The sequence below is a fragment of the Coregonus lavaretus genome (assembly GCF_964263955.1).
Source record: "Coregonus lavaretus genome assembly, contig: HAP1_SCAFFOLD_347, whole genome shotgun sequence".
Taxonomy (NCBI): domain Eukaryota; kingdom Metazoa; phylum Chordata; class Actinopteri; order Salmoniformes; family Salmonidae; genus Coregonus; species Coregonus lavaretus.
This window is the reverse complement of record NW_028162446.1, coordinates 387,996-402,023: the sequence shown is the minus strand read 5'-3', so window position 1 is coordinate 402,023 and position 14,028 is coordinate 387,996. Positions and strand designations below refer to the sequence as shown.

The 14,028-nt window shown below is 40.5% G+C and overlaps 1 protein-coding gene across 1 annotated transcript in view; it reads right to left on the bottom strand.

Annotated features, from left to right (window-relative positions):
* The window catches only part of LOC311119231 (butyrophilin subfamily 3 member A2-like), a 35,605-nt gene that overhangs the window by 20,287 nt on the left and 1,290 nt on the right, over positions 1–14,028 (bottom strand). The window contains exons 2-8 of the mRNA XM_084193957.1: positions 10,510–10,584; positions 8,836–9,186; positions 8,410–8,691; positions 5,797–5,913; positions 5,599–5,631; positions 1,371–1,391; positions 572–601 (exon numbers count right to left, since the gene is read on the bottom strand). Coding sequence (XP_084050083.1) covers positions 572–601; positions 1,371–1,391; positions 5,599–5,631; positions 5,797–5,913; positions 8,410–8,691; positions 8,836–9,186; positions 10,510–10,579 — 904 coding nt within the window. The 5' untranslated portion in view covers positions 10,580–10,584. The remainder of the gene's footprint in view (positions 1–571; positions 602–1,370; positions 1,392–5,598; positions 5,632–5,796; positions 5,914–8,409; positions 8,692–8,835; positions 9,187–10,509; positions 10,585–14,028) is intronic.

Genomic DNA, 14,028 nt, shown 5'->3' with positions numbered 1-14,028 from the left:
ATCATCCAGAAGTCGAGGTCAGTACAGGTGCATCAAAGCTGGGACCGAGAGAATGAAAAACAGCTTCTATCTCAAGGCCATCAGACTGTTAAATAGCCATCACTAGCACATTAGAGGCTGCTGCTGCCTATTGAAATCCCTGGCCACTTAAAGAAATGGAACACTAGTCACTTTAATAATGTTTACATATCTTGCACTACTCATCTCATATGTATATAATGTATTCTATAATATTCTACTGTATCTTAGTCCATGCCGCTCTGTCATTGCTTGTCCATATATATATATATATATATATATATATATATATATATATATATATATATATATATATATATTCTTAAATTAAGATTACTTAGATTTGTGTGTATTGGAAATTGTTAGATATTACTTGTTAGATATTACTGCACTGTCAGAGCTAGAAGCACAAGCATTTCGCTACACCCACAATAACATCTGCTAAACACATGTATGTCACAAATATAATTTGATTTGATTTGAAATCAGACACATTTTAACTTTTGTGTTTCTAATAATGTTACCAAAGTGATGATCTGAAGACACAACTTACTTTTCTGGTCCAAGTGGTTCTTGACTGTCTCTGTAAATATGTAGAGTAGATGGAAGACAGTGAGAACATCATAAATATGAACATTAGAAGCTGTATCTCCCTCTGGGACTCCTTGGTCGGGATTCAATCCAATGTGCGCTATACCGCAGGGCACTTCACAACTGACAATGCATGTTTTAAGTACATTTTCCACTGGCATTCAGGGAGATCGCATTCATGGTAAACACTGCACATGTCGACCCAAGCGTAAAATACCTTTAAAAGTATGTTATAGTATGCTGCGTTACAAATGTGCCTTGAATTGAATCCCGGCCCTTGTCTCATACCACAGTTCTAACATCAGAAGGAGCACCTAGCACCAATCAGAAGTTGAAACATTGACAAAGCGTGATTCCCGCCACTGTTGTTTTGGTAAAAAGTTGAGGGAGGGGCTGGAGAAATAATATCACTCTCAAATTCGTAGACAGAGCTATGGATGATCATCCATGATACTGTATCAAAATTATAGTTTTAAATATGTGTTGAGGCTATATGGTGTTTGCTTACATTTACTTTGTTTACAAACATTGAGATAAAACAAGGTTATATGTTGGGTTCTGATGGGGTACAACAGTTAAACTAAGCTCTTTAATCATTTATAAGTTATATTCTTCAAGAATCAATGGGTACATTTATTCCTTTATAAGTCAAAAAATGAATGTAGCAACTACCGATTGCCCTTTTGTGCTCAACAACAAAAAATAAACATGAAATTATTTACGTAAATCTAGCAAAGTGATGATCTGAAGACACTACTTACCATTCTCCGTCCTGAGGTCATCTGTAAACATGTAGAGTAGATGGAAGACAGTGAGAACATCATAAACATGAACACTAGAAGATGTAGTCTCTCTCTGGGACTCCTTGTCTCATATCACTTCTCTAATGTCACACTATGGGACAAATCTAAATTGAGTTCCACACACCTAAATGAGTCTAGCGTACCTCTGTAGGTGAGACATCCTTTCTCGAATAAAGATCTCCCACACTATCACCACCTCTTAATTTCATTCAATAAATGTGACTGGTATCAGAGACTACCTAGAACATCAACATTAATGTGACTGGTTCATCAGTGATCCAGGTGTATCAGAGACTACCTCTCTCTAGTCTAGCGGTCCTCTACAGTCTCAACACATCCTGTTCTAGAACATCAACATTAATGTGTGTTCACTAGAAGTTACATATATAGAAGATAATATCCAGCGTTCCTCTGTGAGACAACTTCTCATTTACATTTACAATTTAGTCATTTAGCAGACGCTCTTATCCAGAGCGACTTACATTATTGAGTGCATACATTATTTTTTTCATACTGGCCCCCCCCTGGGAATCAAACCCACAACCCTGCCGTTGCAAACGCCATGCTCTACCAACTGAGCTACATCCCTGCCGGCCATTCCCTCCCTTACCCTGGACGACGCTGTGCCAATTGTGCGCCACCCCATGGGTCTCCCGGTCACGGCCGGCTACGACAGAGCCTGGATTCGAACCAGGATCTCTAGTGGCACAGCTAGCACTGCGATGCAGTGCCTTAGACCACTTATCCACCCTACCACCTCTTAAGTTAATTAAATAAATGTGACTGGTCCATCAGTGATCCAGGTGTATAAGAAACGACCTACTGGGCACACTACGTCATTTCAGCGTAGATCATTGGGTAATATTTTGTTGAGACGTTAATCAATGCGTTTACAACCTATATTCACCCACTCAAAAAGTTAGTTGAATTTCCAATGTGTTTCAACCATCTAAAAGCACAACCAAATTCCAGTGGAAAAACAATGTTGGATCTTTGGTTTTGTTGTCACCCAAATGTCTATCACTGCGGTTTCAACAAATTTAAAGCACAGCAAAGTTCAAATGGGAATACAATGTCAGATATGTTGTTTATTTTATACAACAGATTAATGTGAATATCCCTGTGCTTCATCTAATAGCAGAACCAAATGACCTGGATTGCAGTTGAGATTACATTAAAACTACATGGTGCAAGTGATCAATGCCGTTCGAGGTTCTGACAGATTATAACAGCAATTGTGAAGATCTCCAAAGACCTGCAATGACCTATACATGTTATCTTCAACATGCACGCTTTATATGATTACATAAGAAGAAATATATCAACATTTAGAGGAGATGTATCTATTGCTTGGATAGTTCCATTTGAGCCACTGGCTTAATCCCATTCTTTAACTTTTATTTTTGGGCGAGTTGGAGACATGAATCCAACATCTAATTTGTTAACAAGTTAATAGGCTATTTATTGTATTTCAAAAGTGATATTGAATTGTGTTTGGTTGGCAACGCAACCAGAAATCAACATTTGAAGGAGAATTATCTCCTGCTTGGATAGTTCCATCTGTGCCACTGATTTAGTCTGGCCGTAATTCCAGTTTGTATACAAATTAATAATATGTTGGATTCACGTCTCCATCTCAACCAGAAATCTAAGGTATAGAATAGGATTAAATCAAATCAAACATTAAATACACTTTAACTTAGATTTTTGGTTGAGATGGAGACGTGAATCCAACAACAAACTGGAATTAAAGCCAGAATAAGTCAGTGGTACAGATGGAACTATCCAAGCAGAAGATACAGCTCCTTCAAATGTTGATATTTGGTTCAGTTGACAACCAAACACAACGGGTGTTGTGCATTCGTAAATTAATCAGTTATTCTGCGCTCTGGCATACTCAGACTGAATTTACGAACGCACCCGAAATGGTTACTTGCATAGTGGAGTCTTTTGTTAAGACATGTAGCTAGCTAGCTAGGTAAAGAATGAACCTAGCTAGGTAAACAACGTGTAAGATCATCCACGTCATGTAACGTTAGCTAGCGAGCCAGCCAGCTAACGTTAGCTATTTAAACAATGAACCATAGTGCCAACTCATGTTGTTACTAACCTGCATGAATCTGCTGGTAGCTAACCAACCAGGTTCAATGTTAGCTAGCTAACATTAGGTTCTAACTAGCAAAGTAAATGGCTCTGAGATACGAATAATGACATCATACACGTAAAGTTAGCTAGAGAGCCAGCCAGCTAACGTTAGCTAGTTAAACAATGAACCGTAGTGCCAACTCATGACGTTACTACCCTTGCATGAATCCGTTAGCTAGTGTAGTGTATTAAGATTATGACTTTGATAAGGTTTTAAGTGGAACCTGAGAGGATGTTTATTTAGAAGAAAGGGAGCCGTTTTTAGGGTGACGCCCCATAGAAGACAGGGGATTGGACAGTAGAGGGAGCCACCCATATTTTGGGGAATATTATAAGTACTGGATGGAGACAAAGAAGAGCAGAGCGGACATCATAATTGGGAAAACACTGCTCTCCGGGTGATCATGACATCTGTAAACTTATGCTGAAATCTTGTGATATGAATAAAACTTATGATCAAAGTTCAGTATAAGCGGACTCCTTTGTTTAACAGCAATGATTAGCAACATTGACTCGACACTACACTAGTTAAACAATGAACCGTAGTGCCAACTCATGACGTTACTACCCTTGCATGAATCTGCTGGTAGTGGTAGCTAACCAACCAGGTTCAATGTTAGCTAGCTAACATTAGGCTCTAACTAGCCAAGCAAACGGCTCTGAGATACGAATAATAACATCATACACGTAATGTTAGCTAGCGAGCCAGCCAGCTAACATTAGCTAGTTAGCTAACAGTACACATTAACTTGAAACCACGTTCTGTCAAAATTAGAAACTGTAGCTAGCTAGACTATGTACTCCTGAGTGGCGCATTGGTCTAAGGCACTGCATCGCAGTGCTAACTGTGCCACTAGAGATCCTGGTTCGAATCCAGGCTCTGTCGCAGCCGGCCGCGACCGGGAGACTCATGGGTGGCGCACAATTGGCCCAGCGTTGTCCAGGGTAGGGGAGGGAATGGCCGGCAGGGATGTAGCTCAGTTGATAGAGCATGGCGTTTGCAACGCCAGGGTTGTGGGTTCGATTCTCACGGGGGGCCAGTATAAAAAAATATGTATTCACTAACTGTAAGTCGCTCTGGATAAGAGCGTCTGCTAAATGACTAAAAATGTAAATGTAAACTATCTTACCCGTATACATCATCATGCATGATGGACGTGTCTCCCTGTTACGGATGCCATGGTTACCCTTAGTTTGAAGATGTAATCCGGAGACAGGGGTTTTCTCCATCTCTTTAGTTATCATACTCTAATTCCACTGATTTTAAAACTCGATCCTCCAGAAAGTGGAGAGCAACACTTATGCAGCTCCACTACACAATAAAATGTTTTTAAAGCCGCGTTAGACAGGAATACCTACACATACTGACTAGCTCAAATAGACAGAAACCTTCTATATGGCAGACCAATCCGAACTCCTCTCTCGGCATGTCCAGCCCACTCATTATCTGTGGCTTAAAAAAACTAGGCTCGTAATTTAAATGTTGTATTCGTATTTACAGATGGCATACAAGTTTGTTATTAAGGCACATGAAAGTTCACATGTTCGAGAAGGCATTTCTGCCAAAAAACGCATTTTGATACAAAATAAAAGTTTATGTTCAAATGGCTCTCCTGTGAAGTAGTGACCCGCGACATACGGCTAGTTTCCTGAAACGAGTCACCTATGGTCTCAAGACACTAGCACTAATAAGGCATATGGACACTTCAAGTTTGTATGGACACCACTTCAAGAGTCAAGTTTGTATGGACACCACATGGAAGACAGTGAGAACATCATAAACATGAACACTAGAAGATGTAGTCTCTCTCTGGGACTCCTTGTCTCATATCACTTCTCTAATGTCACAAATCCTAATTGAGTTCCATGCGTATAAATGAGTCCAGCGTACCTCTGTGAGACAACTTCTCCAATAAAGATCTCCTACCCTATCACCACCACCTCTTAATTTCATTCAATAAACATGGCAATTATAAGGTGAATCTTTACGTTCGTGTGTGTAATCTGGGTTAAGGACTGGGACACTAAAACCACTACTTACCCCGCTGCAGTTTGAGTTGATCTATAATCACACCTGCAGATTAAAGTCAGTCATCAGTGTCAACATGTTAATCACCTGCAGGTTTAGTACATTATCCTGTGTCCATAGAATAGAACCACTGTGAATGTGTTGAGGTTGAAAAAAACATTGGAAACATTTATTTCTAACAATGAAACATTCATATAATCTCTCCATTACCTTTTTTCTTGTATATCCAGTAGATAGCCAGAGCTAACCCAATCACAGTGATGGCTCCCAGACAGCATAACACAATGAAGGACATTATCCATGGACTAGTGTGATGAAACAGCTCATCTGAAACACAACAACAGGGTTTGGTACTAATACTACCACACATCATTACACATCAACAACAGGGTTTGGTACTAATACCACCACACACATCATTACACATCAACAACAGGGTTTGGTACTAATGCTACTACACACATCATTAGACATCAACAACAGGGTTTGGTACTAATACTACCACACATCATTATAAATCAACAACAGGGTTTGGTACTAATACTACCACACATCATTACACATAAACAACAGGGTTTGGTACTAATACTACCACGCATCATTAGACATCAACAACAGGGTGTGGTACTAATACTACCACACACATCATTACACATCAACAACAGGGTTTGGTACTAATACTACCACACATCATTATAAATCAACAACAAGGTTTGGTACTAATACTACCACACATCATTACACATAAACAACAGGGTTTGGTACTAATACTACCACGTATCATTAGACATCAACAACAGGGTGTGGTACTAATGCTACCACACACATCATTAGACATCAACAACAGGGTTTGGTACTAATACTACCACACATCATTATAAATCAACAACAGGGTTTGGTACTAATACTACCACACATCATTACACATAAACAACAGGGTTTGGTACTAATACTACCACGCATCATTAGACATCAACAACAGGGTGTGGTACTAATACTACCACACACATCATTACACATCAACAACAGGGTTTGGTACTAATACTACCACACATCATTACACATCAACAACAGGGTTTGGTACTAATACTACCACACATCATTAGACATCAACAACAGGGTTTGGTACTAATACTACCACACATCATTACACATCAACAACAGGGTTTGGTACTAACATTACCACACATCATTACACATCAACAACAGGGTTTGGTACTAATACTACCACACATCATTACACATCAACAACAGGGGTTGGTACTAATACTACCACACATCATTACACATCAACAACAGGGTTTGGTACTAATACTACCACACATCATTAGACATCAACAACAGGGTTTGGTACTAATACTACCACACATCATTACACATCAACAACAGGGTTTGGTACTAATACTACCACACACATCATTACACATCAACAACAGCGTTTGGTACTAATACTACCACACACATCATTACACATCAACAACAGGGTTTGGTACTAATACTACCACACACATCATTACACATCAACATCAGGGTTTGGTACTAATACTAACACACACATCATTACACATCAACAACAGGGTTTGGTACTAATACTATCACACATCATTACACATCAACATCAGGGTTTGGTACTAATACTACCACACATCATTACACATCAACAACAGGGTTTGGTAATAACACTACCACACATCATTACACATCAACAACAGGGTTTGGAACTAATACTACCACACATAAACAACAGGGTTTGGTACTAATACTACCACACATCATTACACATCAACAACAGGGTTTGGTACTAATGCTACCACACACATCATTACACATCAACAACAGGGTTTGGTACTAATACTACCACACATCATTACACATCAACAACAGGGTTTGGTACTAATACTACCACACACATCATTACACATCAACAATAGGGTTTGGTACTAATACTACCACACATCATTAGACATCAACAACAGGGTTTGGTACTAATACTACCACACATCATTACACATCAACATCAGGGTTTGGTCCTAATACTACCACACATCATTACACATCAACAACAGGGTTTGGTACTAATACTACCACACACATCATTACACATCAACAACAGGGTTTGGTACTAATACTACCACGCACATCATTACACATCAACAACAGGGTTTGGTACTAATACTACCACACACATCATTACACATCAACATCAGGGTTTGGTACTAATACTACCACACATCATTACACATCAACAACAGGGTTTGGTACTAATACTACCACACACATCATTACACATCAACAACAGGGTTTGGTACTAATACTACCACACACATCATTACACATCAACAACAGGGTTTGGTACTAATACTACCACACATCAACAACAGGGTTTGGTACTAATACTACCACACACATCATTACACATCAACAACAGGGTTTGGTAGTAATACCACCACACACATCATTACACATCAACAACAGGGTGTGGTACTAATACTACCACACATCATTACACATCAACATCAGGGTGTGGTACTAATGCTACCACACACATCATTACACATCAACAACAGGGTTTGGTACTAATACTACCACACACATCATTACACATCAACAACAGGGTGTGGTACTAATACTACCACACACATCATTACACATCAACAACAGGGTTTGGTGCTCATACTACCACACAGCAGTGGAGTGTATCATAATAAACACTATCCTTTTGTATTGTTGTCTCAAAGCCTTTGGTTAAAACATATACTATACGTTAAAACATGAATGACTCCAGTGTTTCATGTCTAAATAATATTATGTTGTGTTACTCACTAGGGACGTGAACCATTGTCTCCTTCTTCTCATTGATCCGGCTCTGTTGGACTCTGCAGGTAAAGTGGTTGGCGTCAGTCTCCTGGACAATGACATGTTGTTTGACTGTGTACAATCCCTTGAAGTCTCTGTGTGTCTCAGGTGGTCCAGCAGAGAGATGGACTCCTTTACTGTCCAGCCACACCAGCTCAGGCTCAGGGTGCCAGCCTTCAGATTCACACAGCAGACCCATCCCTCCCTCTCTGTGTCCCTCAATGGACACCACTGGCTTGGATCCTATAGCTACAGACACACAGATAGACTGGATGTTAACTGGTGACAGGCTGTGAACAAATAGACCCATACTGTATCCAGTAATATGAAGGAAAGAGGTGATGTCATTGTACTGTAGATAGATTATTACATTAACATGAAAATCAACCTCACCTTTAACGCGGACTTGAATAGTGAAATCATCATACCAGCTCAGTGCCTTAATAAAGCATTTGTAAGTTCCCTCATCAGTGCCTTGTACCCTGGTCAGTTTCAAAGAGGCATTGCCCCTCCACAGATCCTCTTTAAACAGTGAAGTTCTTCCTCTATAGGAGGGAATCTGATCCTCTTGTATGATTCTGTGGTTTTGGTAACGATAGACACGCTCGTCTTTGAAGTCGAGGTTCAGCCAGTCCACTGTCATCTCCTCAGCACTGATGTTGGGTTTGATGTAACAGGGCAGAATGATGTCATCACCAGCCACAGCCAAAATGGGATCAGTTGGACCAAGGACCTTAAACCTCTCTGAAGAGAAGACAGACATTAAGGAGCATTTAGGACATTACCCATTACTAAAGAGACACAGACAGTCAAATGGAATTCATAGAAATGTGCCATTCAAAACATCCAAAGATCTAATTAATAATGCACACACACGAACACACACACACACACACACACACACACACACACACACACACACACACACACAAACACACAAACACACACACACACACAAACACACACACACACACACACACATAAAAAGGAAGCACTAGTTGCTGCATGAGTCACACACACAGAGGGAATTAGCACTGTAGTTACCAGACTCAGAGGGAATTAGCACTGTAGTTACCAGACTCAGAGGGAATTAGCACTGTAGTTACCAGACTCAGAGGGAATTAGCACTGTAGTTACCAGACACAGAGGGAATTAGCACTGTAGTTACCAGACACAGAGGGAATTAGCACTGTAGTTACCAGACACAGAGGGAATTAGCACTGTAGTTACCAGACTCAGGGGGAATTAGCACTGTAGTTACCAGACTCAGAAGGAATTAGCCCTGTAGTTACCAGACTCAGAAGGAATTAGCACTGTAGTTACCAGACTCAGGGGGAATTAGCACTGTAGTTACCAGACTCAGAGGGAATTAGCACTGTAGTTACCAGACTCAGAGGGAATTAGCCCTGTAGTTACCAGACACAGAGGGAATTAGCACTGTAGTTACCAGACTCAGAAGGAATTAGCACTGTAGTTACCAGACACAGAGGGAATTAGCACTGTAGTTACCAGACACAGAGGGAATTAGCACTGTAGTTACCAGACTCAGAGGGAATTAGCACTGTAGTTACCAGACTCAGAGGGAATTAGCACTGTAGTTACCAGACTCAGAGGGAATTAGCACTATAGTTACCAGACTCAGAGGGAATTAGCACTGTAGTTACCAGACACAGAGGGAATTAGCACTGTAGTTACCAGACTCAGAGGGAATTAGCACTGTAGTTACCAGACTCAGAGGGAATTAGCACTGTAGTTACCAGACTCAGAGGGAATTAGCACTGTAGTTACCAGACTCAGAAGGAATTAGCACTGTAGTTACCAGACACAGAGGGAATTAGCACTGTAGTTACCAGACTCAGAGGGAATTAGCACTGTAGTTACCAGACACAGAGGGAATTAGCACTGTAGTTACCAGACTCAGAGGGAATTAGCACTGTAGTTACCAGACTCAGAGGGAATTAGCACTGTAGTTACCAGACTCAGAGGGAATTAGCACTGTAGTTACCAGACTCAGAGGGAATTAGCACTGTAGTTACCAGACACAGAAGGAATTAGCACTGTAGTTACCAGACTCAGAGTGTGAACTGTGGAGGAGAAGCAGGAGGGTCACAAACAGACTGTCTGGTCCAGTCTCCATTATTCCTGAAAGAGACAATTGGTCTAACAAATAAATATAAATTATAAAGATCAGAACCAGATATCAACCAATAGACCTTCAGTAGCTTACTATGGCTCCTTTCAGTTAAAACCAATAGACCTTCAGTAGCTTACTATGGCTCCTTCCAGTTAAAACCAATAGACCTTCAGTAGCTTACTATGGCTCCTTTCAGTTAAAACCAATAGACCTTCAGTAGCTTACTATGGCTCCTTTCAGTTAAAACCAATAGACCTTCAGTAGCTTACTATGGCTCCTTTCAGTTAAAACCAATAGACCTTCAGTAGCTTACTATGGCTCCTTCCAGTTAAAACCAATAGATTAGACTATAGTCTGACTGAATATTGGTAGTGTAAAAACTATTGGTCGCTAAATCCGGAGAAATGACGGACCATGTAAAAAACTGTTGGTCACTAAATCCGTCTAGAAGGACCATGTAAAAACAGTTGGCTGGTATGCCCTCACCCGTATGAGCTCTCTTTTAAAACACACATTGAAAAACTGCCCAAAAAGCTGAGAATTAGGATTTCTTTTATAGAAATAAATCCTGCTGGCATCCCGAGTGGCGCAGCGTTCTTAGGTACTGCATTTCAGTGCAGTACATGGCCCCGTCCATCATCCCTTTGATGTGGTGAAGTTGTCCTGTCCCCTTAGCAGAAAAACACCCCCAAAGCATAATGTTTCCACCTCCATGTTTGATGGTGTTCTTGGGGTCATAGGCAGCATTCCTCCTCCTCCAAACACGGTGAGTTGAGTTGATGCCAAAGAGCTCGATTTTGGTCTCATCTGACCATAACACTTTCACCCAGTTCACCTCTGAATCATTCAGATGTTCATTGGCAAACTTCAGACGGCCCTGTATATGTGCTTTCTTGAGCAGGGGGACCTTGTAGGCGCTGCAGGATTTCAGTCCTTCACGGCATAGTGTGTTACCAATTGTTTTCTTGGTGACTATGGTCCCAGCTGCCTTGAGATCATTGACAAGATCCTCCCGTGTAGTTCTGGGCTGATTCCTCACCGTTCTAATGTTCATTGCAACTCCACGAGGTGAGATCTTGCATGGAGCCCCAGGCCGAGGGAGATTGACAGTTCTTTTGTGTTTCTTCCATTTGCAAATAATCGCACCAACTGTTGTCACCTTCTCACCAAGCTACTTGGCGATGGTCTTGTAGCCCATTCCAGCCTTGTGTAGGTCTACAATCTTGTCCCTGACATCCTTGGAGAGCTCTTTGGTCTTGGCCATGGTGGAGAGTTTGGAATCTGATTGATTGATTGCTTCTGTGGACAGGTGTCTTTTATACCGGTAACAAGCTGAGATTAGGAGCACTCCCTTTAAGAGTGTGCTCCTAATCTCAGCTCGTTACCTGTATAAAAGACACCTGGGAGCCAGAAATCTTTCTGATTGAGAGGTGGTCAAATACTTATTTCCCTCATTAAAATGCAAATCAATTTATAACATTTTTGACATGCGTTTTTCTGGATTTTTGTGTTGTTATTCTGTCTCTCACTGTTCAAATAAACCTACCATTAAATTTATAGACTGATCATTTCTTTGTCAGTGGGCAAATGTACAAAATCAGCAGGGGATCAAATACTTTTTTCCATCACTGTACTTATAACTGATTGGTTTGGTTCTGTCCTCTATAGTGCTGTCCGGTTAGAACATGATGTTGAGGTCCATCACTGTACTCTTGATAGTCACCACCTCACAGACACAGCTGTTTCCATTTGAGGATGTTTAAATGATTTTGGTAATCTGAATGACTTGGAATCTTATTGTTGTGGTTCTATAAGACAAAGATATGCACACATGTAAACAGTATTAGTTAAGGGTTATAACTATACAATATTTAAGTGATAATGCCTGAGAAGCGGTGTTATCACTTTTATACAACGGGTTACCAACATATTAAAATAATGATTTACATATTTTCATTAAAAACGTTTTTTAAATTAATTTATTCATACTATTTCATCCTCCCACAAGATATAGTCCAGACACAAATCTAGGGTTGCTAGAGACGCGACCCAGTCGTTCAGTCTTTTTGTTCTGTATCTATGGACGCGACCCAGTCGTTCAGTCTTTTTGTTCTGTATCTATTGACGCGACCCAGTCATTCAGTATTTTTGTTCTGTATCTATGGACGCGACCCAGTCGTTCAGTCTTTTTGTTCTGTATCTATGGACGCGACCCAGTCGTTCAGTCTTTTTGTTCTGTATCTATGGACGCGACCCAGTCGTTCAGTCTTTTTGTTCTGTATCTATGGACGCGACCCAGTCATTCAGTCTTTTTGTTCTGTATCTATTGACGCGACCCAGTCATTCAGTATTTTTGTTCTGTATCTATGGACGCGGCCCAGTCGTTTGTTCTAAATGTTCCATTGCCATACTGGCTGGCAACGTTCTTATCCCTTGCTTGCTAGCTAGCCAACTATGGCTAACTTAAAGTCACGTCAAAAAGTGCAGCCAGAATAACAGCAAAGGAGATGCATTTGCATTTGTTTAAGCTGTTTTCTAGTGACATTTATTTGGATGCATCCATAACAATGAGCTAATGAGGCGCGATCTCGCCTGGCATAGAAAATGTGCTCTCTCGTCAAGACACTGTTGTTCAGAGCGGCTAGCCAAGAACACAGCTACAGTAACACAATCACTTCAAACTGAAGCTGGAAAGACTGGTAATTAGCTGTGCTTCGTTGTACCTTTTTTCAAAAAAGATTTGTTGTTGTATATATCCATAAAAATGATGCCAGCTGATGTATGATTTCGACTGGCTGAGAAACGCTGCCTGCCTGTCTGTCTCGTCCCGACTCCCGACACGTTCATTACTATGGGACAGCAGGAGATCGAATGTCATTATTGGAACAATGTTGCAAATGACAGACAGCAAGGTTTATACAAATCTCTGCTGTTGAAAACAACATGTTAGTCTACAAGAAATGTGAGATAATGTCTAGACGCTTTTTATAGTGGAGATCAAGTTTATAAGTTGCCAGGCTGGGCTGATGAGACAGTGGATTGCACAGTAAGATAGAACAGAGTAAATAGACATTTTAACATCATAAATTTAGCCTGTGGCAATTTGTGTAATAGACACCGGCTGGAATGTGGTTTTGACCAATCAGCATTCAGGATTAGACCGGTTGGAATGCAGTTTTAACCAATCAGCATTCAGGATTAGACCCACCCATTGTATAAACATGTATGTACATGAATAAATGGCAAATGGCATTACACTACTTATAACAGGGTTTAAACACAGCATCAATATAAACATTAATTTAAACATTCACCTCTTGGAGAGAGAGAGAGACAAATGACTTGGATTGACAGTGTCAAGATGTATGGCACCCTCTCTCTCCAGCCTTGTGTGAGAATCTGCCAGGCTGAGATCTGATCAGATCTACCCTGTCGCCACAGGGAAGTAAACG